The sequence below is a fragment of the Pyrgilauda ruficollis genome, unplaced genomic scaffold (genome assembly GCF_017590135.1).
Source record: "Pyrgilauda ruficollis isolate IOZ18807 unplaced genomic scaffold, ASM1759013v1 scaffold7, whole genome shotgun sequence".
NCBI lineage: Eukaryota > Metazoa > Chordata > Aves > Passeriformes > Passeridae > Pyrgilauda > Pyrgilauda ruficollis.
In genome coordinates this window covers 8,734,370-8,749,958 of record NW_024528821.1, presented here as the reverse complement: position 1 = coordinate 8,749,958, position 15,589 = coordinate 8,734,370, and the positions used below count along the sequence as shown (strand labels likewise).

At 37.9% G+C, this 15,589-nt stretch overlaps 1 protein-coding gene across 4 annotated transcripts in view; it reads left to right on the top strand.

Annotated features, from left to right (window-relative positions):
• The window catches only part of TENM1 (teneurin transmembrane protein 1), a 225,769-nt gene that overhangs the window by 99,530 nt on the left and 110,650 nt on the right, over positions 1-15,589 (top strand). For all 4 annotated transcript variants that reach the window (XM_041485140.1, XM_041485142.1, XM_041485143.1 and 1 more), the window contains 5 exons: positions 2,676-2,875; positions 4,262-4,472; positions 7,819-7,920; positions 8,914-9,108; positions 12,008-12,208. In XM_041485140.1, coding sequence (XP_041341074.1) covers positions 2,676-2,875; positions 4,262-4,472; positions 7,819-7,920; positions 8,914-9,108; positions 12,008-12,208 — 909 coding nt within the window. The remainder of the gene's footprint in view (positions 1-2,675; positions 2,876-4,261; positions 4,473-7,818; positions 7,921-8,913; positions 9,109-12,007; positions 12,209-15,589) is intronic.

Here is a 15,589-nt window from a genome sequence, read left to right as displayed (position 1 = left end):
CGCTGTTCAGAGTTTTTCTTTCTTGAAGCCAAGAGAAATATGTGATTAGGAATCTATCTTCTGTTTTAGACTTCTGAGGAAACTGTGCTTAGAAAGCATAGGGGAGAATTAATACCCTAGTTGGCAAGATTGGGAGCTGTACAAGGAATTGAATATAGATAATTAAATGATACTTTGTCATAAAAAAAGTGTTTTTACAACAAAGGCAGAATTGTATTGCAGCACTATAATTTTAAAAGCTTATTTTGGACTTTTTCAGGAAAGAGCAAGAAAGTACACAGAGATCATCTGTGAGGAGTGTGTTTTCAGGTGCCTTTTTTGTACAGCCAATTACCTGCTTAATTCAACTAAACACAGAAACAAAGCTAAATTCCTTTTCTGTAAAGAAAGCAGAGTGGCTCAGTGAATATGAAAATATGCATTTCAGACATGACTCCTGCAAAGGCCTTTCCATGCTCTGTGGTTGTCTGAAAAATTAGCATTTGAAAGGTAGGGATTCTGTGACTGTGTCCTATCAGTAGGGGCAGATAGTATGTGTATTTTCCTGTTAGCATTGTGAACAGCAGCCTGCGCTTCTTTCCCATGGGATGAGATATATGTACATATAAGTGCACCTGGGTTTTTTTAAGCTTATATTAAATTATTTCTAAAGCAAAGGTATTTTCAGCCTAATGTGGAAAAACTCCTGAGGTACATTGCAACACTGATATGATATTCAGCATAAATTGATAATATCAATTAGTGAGAATTCACCCGGACTGACAACATAGGATTTTTTTCTTTTCAACAAGGAAGCAGACCTTCTCACTCCAAAATACAGGAAGTAGTTACTGTATGTTATAGACCTTGACCACTGACCAGTAATGCCTTTAACTTCAAAAATTATACTGTATCCTTGACTTTTTACTTAGTGCTCTACTGTCTTGTAATCAAATCATATTAATTACCATGTGTCAATATCATCAAAAAGTTCCATAGTGTTTTACTTAACTCAGGGCAATTGCTTGCAAAGAATCATTAAGATTTAATATCTCTAGAGTATTGGAAATAGGGGAGAAGGTTTTTAAATTTACATAAGCCAAGTAGGATCTTTTATGGGTTGAGGTAAAAAGGGATCCACTTTCATTGTACAGCAGAGAAAGTTTAATTCTCTTTTCAAAACTCAACATTCAAAATTTTTCCCTGAAGCAAGTTGGGCAGAAGTAGTCTCACCTTGAATATTGTTCAAGTAGCAATTTGGAAATGTTTTAACTCACAAACTAAATAAGTGGTGTATTTTTAGACTACTAGATTACAAGTTTCTACTCTAAAAATAGATGTATTTACATGGTGAGGTGTTATAAGCTAGTCCCTCATTCTTGCTGTGGGTTTGATGACACAAAGCAGCTGTAAAGCTGGAAGATCTGGCGCCCTGAGAATTGCTCCTGCCTTGTAAATTAAATCTCTATTCATTAAGAATGCTAAGTACTTCCTACGCTAGCTAAAGCCTATGTAAGGTCCCACAGAGAGTCTTTGTTATTAACACACTCAGCCAAAAGCTGGCCCTAGCTTTGCTACTGCTGTTTTCATTTCTAGGGGTGATTTATAAAATTTCACGTACATTATGTTGGATTAGATATTTATATCCATGTATTGTAAAAGATGAGGCTCCAGTCACTTTGCTCCTGGTTATTTTTCATTGTGATTCTGGAGTGAAATTAAACATAGATGGGTATGGCAGCTGAATTCAATCTTCTCTTGACTTGTCCTCTAATGCCACACACTATCCTGCTTTTACTTAAGTTCAGAGTATGGAAATGTCAAGAGAGTTTTGCAAACCTTTCAATGGAATTAGCTCAAATGTTAGCAGGATTGGGTCAGGATTTGCAGCATGTCACAATGCTGATCACAGACAGGCAGTAAAAACCACAAAGCCAGCAAAGCAAGCCAGCTCCAATTTAGTTTGGCAGTCTTCCTTATGCATTCCACTTCCCTTGTGTTTCAGAGCTCTCACACCCGTGTGTGAAGGTACACATTGTAGGTGTCTGCAAATTTATTGTTCAGCATTATGAAATTCTGCCAGTTTTATCTTCAGAGTGCCTTTCCCTGTCCTCATGCCCCTATTATGCTTTCATGAAGACCAAGCCAGAACAGTTGTCCTTTACTTCTTCAGGACTAGATTAACACTACCATAATAAAACCATAAGGAATGGTGATTAATAGAAATCTGGACAGGGGCTCTGAGCTACCAGGTTTGATGGATTTTCTGTCCTCACTGGAGACCATTTGTGTAGCTTCTTCAATGCCCCTTCAGCAGCAGTCTGAAATCTGTACCAGAGGAAGAATTTCCCGCTGTCCTCGCTCTGTGCATTCACAGTTAAATGTGTTTTGGTTGCATCGTTGATGGGCAAAGACTGTGGTCTACACGGCAGCAGTTCTACCTTTTCATAATCAGTAAAGTGTTCATAATCAGCAAAAATCATTACAAAAAATACACCATGACTCTTTTTGTTGGAAATATGTAGTTTGTGTTTGTTTGTGTTTTCTGACTTGTTGAATAAAAAATGCAGTTATCAATGTTAGAAGTTGATTTTTGTATATTCCAATATATCTAAGGCACGTTTATACCTTGTAATTATCTCTGTTCACCCACTGTAAATACTCAACTGGCTATTTGTTTGTTTCTGAAAAATCAGTGTTTCAGAAGGGCCGGGCCATAGACACGGGAGAAGTAGAGATTGGTGCACAAGTTATGCAGACCATCCCACCTGGTTTATTCTGGCGCTTCCAAATTACCATACATCACCCTGTGTACCTGAAATTTAACATTTCACTGGCAAAGGATTCTCTGCTGGGAATTTATGGCAGAAGAAACATCCCACCTACTCACACTCAGGTAATTGGAAATGATCCTGATTCTATCACACTTCTATTTTCAGTCAGCAGTGGACGGGAGTGTTCACAACACGCTTTCAGAGCAAAGAGGGAGGAAAGGACTGGCTGTAACCAATCTGGTTATCCTTTTTTTTACTGATCTCTAGCAATACCTCAAACCATGTTCTCTCAGAGCACAGTGTCATACCAGAGAGGTCAGCAGATGTGACTCTGGGAGGCTGAACAGGTACACACTGTCCTGCTGCATAGATCCAATGTCTTCTATGCCAGGGACGGAATTCCAGTTGACTTGAAAATGCTTTAATTTTTCTATGATTCCCTTAAAACAAATAGATTGTACAGTCAGTCTAAAGAGTTAATAGAAAAGAAAAAACTGTCTCTGGTTTCTAAGATCAAAATTATTTTTGAGTGCTTACTCCTGGGGATTTTGCAAGAGAAAACCTAGCTAAGCAGTCACATAAAATATTGCTGGTCACATTCAACTTCTTTGTTTAGACCTAATGTATTTGGCATATGAAGCTGTCATTTCTATGGGTAGTAAATTTTTCATATTTCTTTATAGCAGAATCACACTCCACAGAGTATGATAAACACACATGGAATCATGGAAAGATTGTTTATAATGGACCACTGGAGATCATCTACTCTAACCTCAGAAAATTTTTATTAGAGTTTTGATATTAGAAATAAGCACTTTCAGCTGTCACTGACTTTAATTGAAGCTGGATCTTCAGTTGAGCTGACAATGAGCTTTACTGAAAATCAGAATGCCTAAAAACCTAGAGAAATATATTTATTTCTTGAACAGGGATTCATAGAAATCTCTGCTGCTTTGAGGTTAACAGGCATTGTCAGCAACCCACTGGTATTAAGAACTTGCCTATAAAAAATATATATACTTATTTGCATTGCTAAAATTAAATATAAAGAAAAAGTATATTGTGGTTTTGATATCTGATAGTGATATCAAAGGGATTAAGGATTTAAAAATCTGGTATAGAACAACAAGTTTTTTATCTGCTCTTAGCATTTGAGATGAATAGCTGCATAGCACAGGCACTACACCTTGGGAATTTTGGAGTTATTCCCATTGAAAAAGATGTAATTTCTGAGCTGAATCTGCTGTATCTAGTGCAGCAAGTCTGATTTTACCCTGCCATAGCAAATAGCTATGCCAGTTTGGATGCCACATTTCTGACCTATGATAATGCTTTTTATATGTAAATTTAAGATACATTGACTAGGTTATGCAATTGCTGTCTGCATTGGTGAATACTTAGGCAATTCCTCTTAAGATTTCAACTGTTTATTCATGTTTGAAGGAGACATGCAGAGTAGATTCATAAATATCTGCTAGGTGGTTAATTTTTGCTCATTATTATTTCAGTTTGATTTTGTAAAACTGATGGATGGAAAACAGTTAATTAAACAGGAACCAAAAAACTCAGAGGAGACTCAGCAAGCTCCCAGGAACCTGATCTTGACTTCACTGCAAGAGACAGGTTTCATCGAGTACATGGATCAAGGAGCTTGGCATATGGCATTCTACAATGATGGAAAGAAAGTAGAGCAAGTGTTTGTACTAACTACAGCTATTGGTAAGAAAAATCACAATGTAATTGTTATTCTGATTATTACATTGTAAAGACGTATTTGATGTATTCCAGCTCCTCTTAAGTATTCTCTTAAATATGTTTTATTTCTGCTTAGTTTAATTAACCTCAGTGGAGTAACATCGTGTTAAGCCAATATTAGACAAATAGCAATATTTGTATATTAAAGATGGATGTTATCAAATTAAGTGTGAAGTTTTCATGTGTTAAGATTTTTTTATATGATAGCTTAAATGCTTGAATGATTTCTGCTGTTATCTTTTTCCAAGTAAAAGAGATTATATCTGCCCTCTCTACTTATGTGGTCTGTAAATCCTACAAAAATTATCCAGGCTTTAAGTCCTTATTTCCAGTATTTTAGTCAGCTGTAATTTAGAAAAACTTTTGTGGATTTGTTTGTGAGTGTTGTTTGATGGATGGATGCTGGTTTTTTATACAGTTACTCAAATGCACCATTTTGTTTGGAATACAGAGGACAAATACAGGAGGCAGTGTCCTGGTTGCATATGAGATTCCTCCTGCCTTTTTAACATGCACAGGTGGGCAAGTGTTTGCAGATGTAGGTGTTGTGAGTGAGCAGTCCTCACACATAGGGCTTTTTTGGAGTTTAAATTTAGGTAAAGTGTTGTATTTATGACAGTCTCAGTTTGCTGCAAGACTTTAACCACTGTACCCTTTAGTTAACCTGTTCTACCATATGTTGAGCAAGATGTCTTTACTAGTAATGGACGTGCCATCTGCGCTTGAGAGCAAGTGGATACTATTTTTACTGTAAACACCTTGCAGAGCAGGACAGTATGATTCAAATATCCAGATTCGGAAGGACTTGCATGGAAGAAAAGAATTAGGGATTGAGATAGAGTTGTAATGACTGGTTCTGGTATAAAATTTCATATTTGCTCTGTTCAAAAAAATTGAACTTCTACCGTTATTCAATTCCATCTGAGAAAATAAGAGTGAAGTAATTTATGAAGCGTCTTTGCAGATGCTCTACAAAGACCATAAAACCTGTCCAAACTCCATCCCAGCCCAGTGTCTAAATTCCTGATCCCTTGTTTATTTTTATTGTAAGACAGCAGGGTTTATACAAGAGGGTTTAAATAATATTTCATTTAGTAGCATAATTTCTACTCCTCCCCTTCCCCCACACCCCCCACCCCCAAAATGAAATTAGTTGCCAGACTTTAATTCATGTTGCATGTGGTAAAAAAGGTGTTGTCCATCCCTTCTGTAGCCAATAAGCAGAAGAGACTATGAAAGGGGGAAACATGTGAGCCACAGTGCAGGCAAGGATCCTTGTACTTCATCTTCAAAATGTCTGCAAGAAGATATTTTTGGGAAAAAGTCTGTTCATGCTGCTGCAAGGATCTACTGCTTGTACATTTGAGCATACTGCCAGCTATTGTGTTTTCATAACCTGTGTATGATCTCCTAGTTTTCTGTGCATCATAACTTGATTGTTTCTTCTTTTCCACGCACAAAAGAAAAAAATCTATATCCTTGATACATATATCTAGGATATATATATCAAGGATATCTATATCTATATTTCTAGAGGATATATATCTATGTCCTTTATGTGCATCATAACTTGATTGTTTCTTCTTTTCCACAAAAAAAAAAAAGAAAAAATTTTTAAAAACCCAACTATATCCTTGAGGCATTCTTCTTATTGTATTTGACATCTCTGTCAACAAAGGAATCAGCCAGGACCAGAAACCCTGAGTACAGAGCAAGAGCTTGGATGCATCTCTGCCAAATGCTCCTGAGAACCAGCCATGCTCCTCATCAGCATCTGTCAGATTATATTTCAAGATGCTCCATGTTGGTTATCTACAAAATTGATTTTTACTGAAATTCTGATCAGACTTTCCTGAGGAGGGTAAATTGCATGCAAAATGTGGCGTGCTTCAAGTACTTCTGTGAACTAAATAAAGGGCAGCCCAAACTGGACATTGCATAGAGGGGAAGTAACTTCTCAAACCATTCATTCTTCACTTCAGTGTAGGGATCATTTGCCATGTGATTCTAGGAAAACTGAGAGAAGACAGGCAAGTGCACACATAGAACAATACAAGAGTTGATAATGAAAAGTAATATAACAAATTAGTAACGAGCAGCATTTCTGTGAAAAAAAATCTTCCTTCTAAAAATGAGCAGGTTTTTTAACTTGGAAACAGACGTCTGTGTACAGGTTGTGGATATCTGGTGAGCAGATGTGTATCAAATGTCTGTTCTTTAGTATAAGCTGATATCCTGAAAACAATGACTTTGTATAACCATGGGAGCTTTCAAGAGGAGCTAATCCTTATCTGTGTGCCCATAATTATGACCAAAAGATACTTATATCAGTTATTTTTATTAATTGTGTATCTGGGTTTTCTTCTTTCTCCTCAATTATTTTGTGGGAAAGGCGTCAAGTTTCCTATTTTCCTATAGCCAGAGGTACTTCACCTCATCTCTTAGTGGATGTGGCCACTGGACAGTCCCTGCTCCCCTGGCTCCAGAGCCTCTCTCCCAGAGCCCCTCAGTCCTGGAGCTAGTCTGACAGTGACCTACTCCACACAGGATCATCTTAGCTTCAATTTACTTCATATTCTTTATGGAAAATCCATATAAATCAGTGAATCCACTGCATTCCTGTAGGAAATACATGTGTAAATTGGAACCAGCTAATCCATGTACAGATAGGAGCCTGTCCTCAGATGTGTGAGGTTAAGTGGCTTAATATCCAAAGCTGTGTGATAAAACATGGGTAAGTTTAAGATCAAAACTGAAGGTGGGGTTTTTTCCCTTCAAATCTAGTTCTTAGTTCTTTATCAGATTGAATTTCATCACTGCACAAAAGATTATTTTTTTGTTTATCTGATTGTATAGAAGTAGAAATCCTGCCCTTCTCCAAGGGATACAATTCACATGGTTCAAATGAACACGATAGAAGGCAATTTACTTTATAAACAGGTTTCAAACAAATTACTTCACCAAGAAAAGAAAGTGTTTAAGATGGACATTTTTCAGCAAATACTCAGGTTCCTGCAGTGCTTTTAATGGTGGTAAATTTTACATGAACACTTACTTTAAAAGCTTTTTGTTGTAATATAAATGATGCACCTGTTATCTCCAAGCTGTCAAGAAAAAATCTAATAAATATTTGTAAGCTGCTTGAACAGGAGTTTTGTTTTATGCTCCCTGTGAATGAAAATGGGCTTTTTACTGCTTCTGCACCTATTTGTATGTTGAGACGTGTCCTGCAGAGTGAGGTGAAGATGCCATTCATTTCAAATTCAACCAATTTATGTTTTTCTTTGTGCACAATTGCGTGCATAAACAGAAATCCTGGATGACTGCTCTACTAATTGCAATGGGAATGGAGAATGTATCTCAGGCCACTGTCACTGCTTCCCAGGATTCCTTGGTCCTGATTGTGCAAAAGGTAATCTCATATTAACTGACCCATGTTGTATGACAGGGATCATGATTATGGTGTGTGACTGCTGGGCTTGCAAAGATTCAAAGTGATTAAAGGAGATTAAATTCCTTTTTCCAGCCAGATGGCAGATACAATACCAGCACACATGTGGAAAGTTTCTCTATGCTGTACTTGAGTTAACACGGATCAACCACTTCTCCCTCCCTGACTTTCAAATTTAATAGGTTCCTCCATCCACCTTTGCATGCTGTCTGTAATTGTAAAATACATTTTTTAATAGTTACATAGCATAATGTTTTCTGCTACTTAAAAGTGACAAACAGTTTCACTTTGGAGAAGACATAAGTAAATCAAATGCTTCTGTGGTCTTAACTTGAATAGGGTGCACATAAGAAACCTAAAGCAGCTTAGAGACAGTTTTCCAGCATTAAGGCAAAAAAACATGTTAAGTGAGCTTACTTCTGTTTCAGATATTTCTGTCAGTATTATCCATTATCCACTGCATGTGATGTCCAGAAGTTCTTATGATTTCCCAATGTCTCCTCAAATGTAGGGTTTATTTTTTTAAGATTCAGTTGGCTCAGAAATTGATACTGGATTGTAAAAGTAAGCTTCCACATTGCTGCTTTACAGAAAGAAAAAAGGCAGGATCTTGCTTCAGTTCACAGGAAATAAATATTAATCTTACTGAAAATCAGGCACTCCTGCAAATTTTCTCCTGCAGAGACCAATCAAAGGGAGAGTTGGTTTTATCCTCTAAGATATCCCATTTCTGGTCAAAATTAAGGTATGCAAGAGAGGCAGACTGAGGAGACAAGGACATTGTATTACTGCTGCACTGCCTAGTTCAGAGATTTCAGTCTGTTATAACCCTTGAACCAAATGAAGAATTGAGGAGCTGGAGTGGAAAAGCGATTTTACAGAACGATAAATGCAATAAATGTTAATCTATGTAAGTATGTAAATACATTAAAAAGGTCAATCTGCCTTCTTCAGATTCCTGTCCAGTGCTGTGCAGTGGAAATGGAGAGTATGAGAAAGGTCACTGTGTGTGTCGAAACGGCTGGAAAGGTGCAGAGTGTGATGTTCCAGAAGAGCAGTGTATTGATCCAACCTGCTTTGGCCATGGTACCTGCATCATGGGCGTCTGCATCTGTGTCCCTGGATACAAAGGAGAGATTTGTGAGGAAGGTTTGTGAAATTTCCTTCTCTTTAGTCAGGGGGGTTGATTTTTGTCTTTAATTTCCACCTGGTTTAAGGTAGTTAAAAACTTACATGTATGTGATCAGCTTTCTATGAAGCAGAACTATTTTGCTCAAAACTACCTCTACTGTCTCACAGAAAGTAATGTTAAGATAGAAGTTTCTCAAAGGTAAAGGTATTCAGGTCTTGGTAACAGTCCTGTGGACTGATCACATAAAGTTCACATTTTTATTTGAAAAGATAAAATTATTTATTTTTATTTGGCCAAAACCTCAGGGTAAGGCAGTCAGAAGATCATTTAAACAAAACTTAATGTGGTAGTTCTCCAAAGCAATCAGACTATTGTAATCAGCTTTTCCCTTTTTCATTCTGTTACACCTTAGATTTTTCTGACAATATAAAGCTGAAAGGGCAGCAAACAGGTTCGTTTACCAGAACATATTGTGCAATTCTGTTGTCATATGTCATTTTTACTGGGTGCCTTTGCTCATGGCACTAAACTGGCATCCTTTAAGGCTTGGCTAACAAAAAGTGGGAAATTCTGTGAGAAGAAGGTATTGTATTTTTGCTGCTTATGGTACTGATGTGTCTCTGCCCTCATCTATAAACAGAAGCAGTTGTTGTTTCCCTCAGCACGTCTGAGATTGCTCATCAGCTTTGACTTTCTTCCCTTGTGCATAGCCTCAGAAAGCAGAACTCTTCCTCGTGCTTTCCCTGATTTGATGATTTTTCACTAGTCCCCTTAGCCTGGAGCTCCTGACAGCATACTTTGTGTGTCCTGCTATAGAGATTTTCAGTAATTCTTTTGAGTAGCACACACAGGAGGCTTTTTATGTTGCTTGAATTCTCTAGTCAGAAAAATGTCCAGGATGAATTTGATAGGTTTGACATACCTGGAATGGTTTTTAAAGGGAGGATCAAGAGAATGCTTCTGACATAGTCAATTGTTGGTAGTTTCAGAAACCAAGAAAACCCAAATGGGAAAAAGCAAGTAATACACAGATTTCCTCAGTGAGGCCATGATGCTGAACAAGCCTGTGGCTGGTGAGAGGCTGACTGTTCTTTTTACTTGCTTTGTTCCTTGCTATAATGAGATCCTGCAAAACGGTTGGGGAAAAAAATGACATAAATGTACTCAGACAGCTATTGAAACTGAGACTGGGAAAACCTTAGATTTTTACAGTAAGAAACATTTAAATTATAAAATAAGGTGTAATTATGTAGAAATACTGAAATATGGTGGATGAAACAAATCTGTGTAACCAAGTACAGTGGGGTTTTATTGTAACAGTGTGTCCTTGATATGACGGTTCAGTTTGTATTGTAAAACATAGCTTGTGCAGTAGTTAGGGAATTCTGTAAGGAATTAAGATTATTTTATTGTATGTAAACAAGATTTAGCCTTATAGCAGTGCTGTTAACAGACATAGCAACAGATGTACTATCCAGGGAGCACCAGTAACTGCACGTATTCATTGCTGTGAGGGTCCCTTGAATTTGTCCTGCCAGATTATCATTCCTAAAATGGAGTCCCTCTATTAATTTTAAAATATCAGCAAAATAAACAGCTGTCTCAGGATGAGGGAAAATTGCTGTGTGTTTTTGTCCTATGCTTAGCAAGATGTGCATTGTCCAGAAACACTTGATTCCCTCTCTCAGAATTACACTGTGCACAAGCCTAGAAGGCTGAAAGAGGTACAAAATAAATCCTGAAATAAAATGTTGACTTGGTGGCAAAGCAGTTCAAAAGATAAAGCTTTACTTCTTTATTTTTAGATTGAAAGTCCTATAAACTGGAGGCCATTAATTTCTATGTCTGAAGTATTTAGCTTTCCCTTCCTGAAGCAGAAAACATCTCTTCATTTCTGTAATACAGGATACTGTTTGTTAAGTTTACAGTTTAATTATTAAAACAGTACTTGTGCTGATACTTGAGAAATACACAGCAGAACTTTCAGTGTCTCTTTAACATCAGTCTGAAGCACAATATAACATCAATAGGCTTCTGGCTAATTGTTTCTCAGACCCCACAGATCCTTCAGCTCCACAGTCTTCCTGCAGCCTCCAGGGAAGGCTGGCTGCTTCCTGCTTAAAACCTGCCTTGTTAAAGCTGTGCTGGGGCTTTGTGAAAGAATGTGCTGCTCATACAACACTAACCAGCTGATTTAAATTCCTCTACAGAGCTCCTGAATTTTTCACTAGGAATAGCTTAATCCAAATTGAGAACAAATTTAGTTCTTTGTTTGCAAATTGTTCATCAGTACATTAAGACTTTCATGAAGCTGTTCATTACCTGCAATTGCCCAGCACATATTTTTCATGTGTATGGGATTTTTATTTTTTTTTTACAGCAAGCATTGAGTCAGAGATTCACTGCTCAATCTTAGTGGATAACCTTTTTTTCGTAGCAAATTTTCAGCTATAGAGATAGCTTTTCACAGGAAGGTGAAAGAATAAATCTTTCTTTTCCCAGATGTAAATAAAACACAGTGCACTAATACCCAAATGTAAATATATTGCACAATTACAGAATTAACTATTAATTGCTCCAGCTGTTTCCCAGCCCCACTACTGAAGCACAGACCTCACCAACTTAGACCAATAGATCTGTCCTGGGAATCTGTGTTTTAAAAATAAGATGAAATTCATGACAAGAGATTCATATGGCTTCTAACAGTTTATGTGCTTGCTTTTTTCCTGTTTTCAACTTACCCTTTTGCACAGATGCTAACGGACTCTTTTTCCCTTGTGTTTGTTAACATTGTTTCGGTTGGGTATTTGCACAAAAATATCATCAAATTAATCCAAATTCCTGACGTATTTCACTACTAAATAACCGTAAAGGTGTGAGTTTTGTGCTCTAAGTTGTATATTCCCTGCTTTCCAGAGGACTGCCTGGATCCCATGTGCTCTGGCCATGGCGTGTGCGTGCAAGGGGAATGTCACTGCTCCACGGGCTGGGGCGGCGTGAACTGTGAGACGGCGCTGCCCGTGTGCCAGGAGCAGTGCTCGGGCCATGGCACCTTCCTCCTGGACACAGGACTCTGCAGCTGTGAGCCACAGTGGACAGGACCAGACTGCTCCACAGGTATGACGGACACTTGGCTTTATCAACATTGCCTGTGCGTTCTGCTGGAGGCGCAAAAGAAAGTAGTCGCTGTTGCTGTGCTAAGAGGAATTTAAAAAACAAGATAGGGATGAACCACGAGTACTGGGCATGGCACTTCAGGGGCTTGTCAGCAACTGGCTTTCAGTTGCCAAGGATAAGAAATGTATTTTCTCTGTGACAAAAATGTTTCTGTCTGGTGGTGTGACATTGAGAACAGTAGTCCTGCAAGAGGCAGGTGCCTCCTGGCATGCACTGGGGGCAAATGTGACTCTCACCTGAGGTGCTGAGCACCTGTCAGGCTCATGCAATCAGGGAATACACAGTTCCAAGAGAGACTGGGAAGATGTTTAAAAAAAAATTCCAAATACAATGACTGATGAGTAAGAAAGCTCTGTCAAGAAAAGAATCTTTAAACAAAAAAAGGCCATAATTCTCTCACTCTGGGATAAAAACTCTCTTCCTCCTCAGAGGACCATCAAGGTTTGATCCTCCTAAACTGGATTCAGAGTTGAAATGGATTTCCTACATGCTTTATACATTTACATTTCGTTTTCTTGAAATAAATGCACTCTGCACATTTTGCTCTGTAATGGAGCATGTCATTACCAATGTATGTACTACTATTTTTTCCCCTATAGAGCCCACAGAGCCAGAATCTCAGATGATAAGTAGCACATCCCAGTAGAGAATAGATGCAAATGACAGATCTGCTGAATACTGTGGAATACAGCCAGTGGTCCAAGTCACCAATTTTTCTTAGAAATCATCACTCAGAAGAGCACTTGGAACAGTATAAATTTCTGCACAGATCTTCAAAGTGTGTGATTATGGTCTCTAAGTAGGGACTTATAAAATGCTCCTCTACGTGATGAAATTTAAGCAACAAAATATTGACCTGCTAATAATTTTCAGTGTTTGTTACAAGGACCTTGCATTCATTCTACACTCCAAAATTAATGCATGCAATTTTAGTCTGACACTCTCAGATATGGCACTTGCTTTGATAAGAATTGACTTTTTATTGGTTTTCAGCAAAAGCCTGGTTGCTTGCATTTTTTTCCTGTATTTTATTATATATTAAAAATATTATCTGAAGCTTAGTATTTTAGTAGTATTTCCATTAATGCAGCAAATAATTAAGGGAGGTGTTAGTTATGTACTAATTTTTTACTCAAAAATATTGCAAACTAATTCTGTTTTAATACAACGTTATTGTAGCCCAGAAAGCAATGTTAGTCTCAGATTGGTCTGCTGTGTCAGCTGCATGGGGCAGTTAGATATTAAGTAAGGAATCAAAAGGCCAATAAATAACCTCCCATGCTGTTTTGAACATTTTTGGGAGGGAACCTCTTTATCTCCATCAGTAGAGAAAATAAATCTCTTCATCCCTAGTGTATCCTGAGTTATCAAAGGATGCTTTTCCAACCACCAACAGGCAGCCTAGCCAGATGCTTCAGACTTCTCCTTTCAAATACATGTTTCTTCTTAGGTGTTAGACTAGATTCAGGACGCTCTTGGCAATATGCTGTGTTAGACTGAAGTATAGATGTTCATTTGTGCCTGCGATGCTCTTCTTAGGATCAGTGATTGCTGTACATGTTGAAAATAAAGCTTGATTTTAGAGAGTAAGGAAGACATCAAATTAATCTAGTAAGGAAACATAAGAGGAGTAACAAGGTCACAATAAAGGAGTTGTCACATGTGAATGGAGAAAGTTATGAGGTTCTGTGCAGTGAAGAGGATGAAATGAGTAAAGCACAGGCTGCTTGTCTGGAGTCAGACAACAGCAGAGCTCTGCAGCTGAGAAGCCAGCAGTCTCTCAGCCTGCCAGAAACCCTTGCACTTTGCCATCTCTGTACCACATCATTGTCAGTGCTGTGAAAATCTGCCTTTCTGTAGCACCTTGAAGAATATAGGCTCTTGCCTTGAGGATTTCTGTGTTCCCCAGCAAATTGCAAATACTTTCAAAACACAAGGATACATTATATTTAGTTTTATGGGATTTTTAAAATAGAAGTTAGTATATCTTGACAGACTTAAACTGGGAGAATTAGAAAAGGTTCTAGAATGTTTTTGAATATATTGTTCCAGATACAGTGTGGCCCAACCTGAAGAGGGATGGGCCACCGCTATGATACCTAACCCGACCTGCCCACCTCTATCTCTTCAAACAATATAAACTTCCATTTTAAAAGTGGCAGACTGAGAAAAGACAAGAATCAGTATGGGTAGAGGAAGAGAGATGAAGGGTAACTGTGACCCGTGCATATCCTTAAGAATTACCAATGTTTGGAGGTCCAGCCTGAGCTCTGGAATCATTCATGGATTTTTTTGAGGCTGGAAAAGACCATGTTGTTCGTATTGTTTGATTTTCTATAGAACATTACCAAAAAATAGCAATCATCCTTCAGATTTTGCTTGACACTCATAGTTTCTGTTCAGTTTTTTGAAAGTGAAACTTCACACAGAGACTGAAAATTAAGGTAGTCTACCATTTCCTAGATAAATTGTTTCAATTGTGTCTGGCCCTCTCTGCTAGGAAGTGCACCTTCCACTCCTAGTTCCAATAGGTGCAAAGTCTTGCAATCATGTTTCTTTCTGTGAGGTGAAAGACTGGCAAATTATTTTAAGTCCTTTCCAGTGTTCAGCCCGATCTCTGCTCTGACCTGTGGACTGGCACAACCCAGTATCACTGCACCACCTCCAGATATTCCTTCTATTTCTGAAGTTATTGCTGGACAATTGCCATCCCTTGGGGGCCAGAAACTCCTCTTGCAGAACTCCAAAGCAGCTGTCAGGATATGTTTTCATTGTGTTTAAATTGGTTCTCAATAAAAGCAGTTCAATATGGCTTGAAATTGTTCAGGCACTTAGTATTGCTAGTCCTATACTACTTGTAAGACACAACTTAGGCTGGCTTATTGTTCAGCTCTGTTAAGATCCATCCTTCCAATATTCCTAGGTGGATATCTGTTTCAGATATATTTGGCCTCTTTCCACCCTACAATATTGAACTTCCATGAAAAGTAATTTTCCTTTGTTAGCTCAGATTTCAATTTACCTCTCCCAGAGATTATGTGGTTTTCATTTAAGCTTTGCCTTGCTGCTTATGAGCATCTTTGTAAAGGCTCTTCCTATCAGCTAACTACAAACACACAGATAATATGCCTCTGATTCTTCTGCCTTCTTTAGGCAGCATCAACTGAACTTCACCCTGGAAAGATTCTGGCAGATTTTTAGCTACACCAATCAAAACAACATTGTTGTGTCTTTTTGACAGCCATATGTGATCAGGAGAAGAAATTTTAAAAGTACCTTCTGTCTGTCTTTAGTTTATTATATGGACAAGATCAAAGTGTT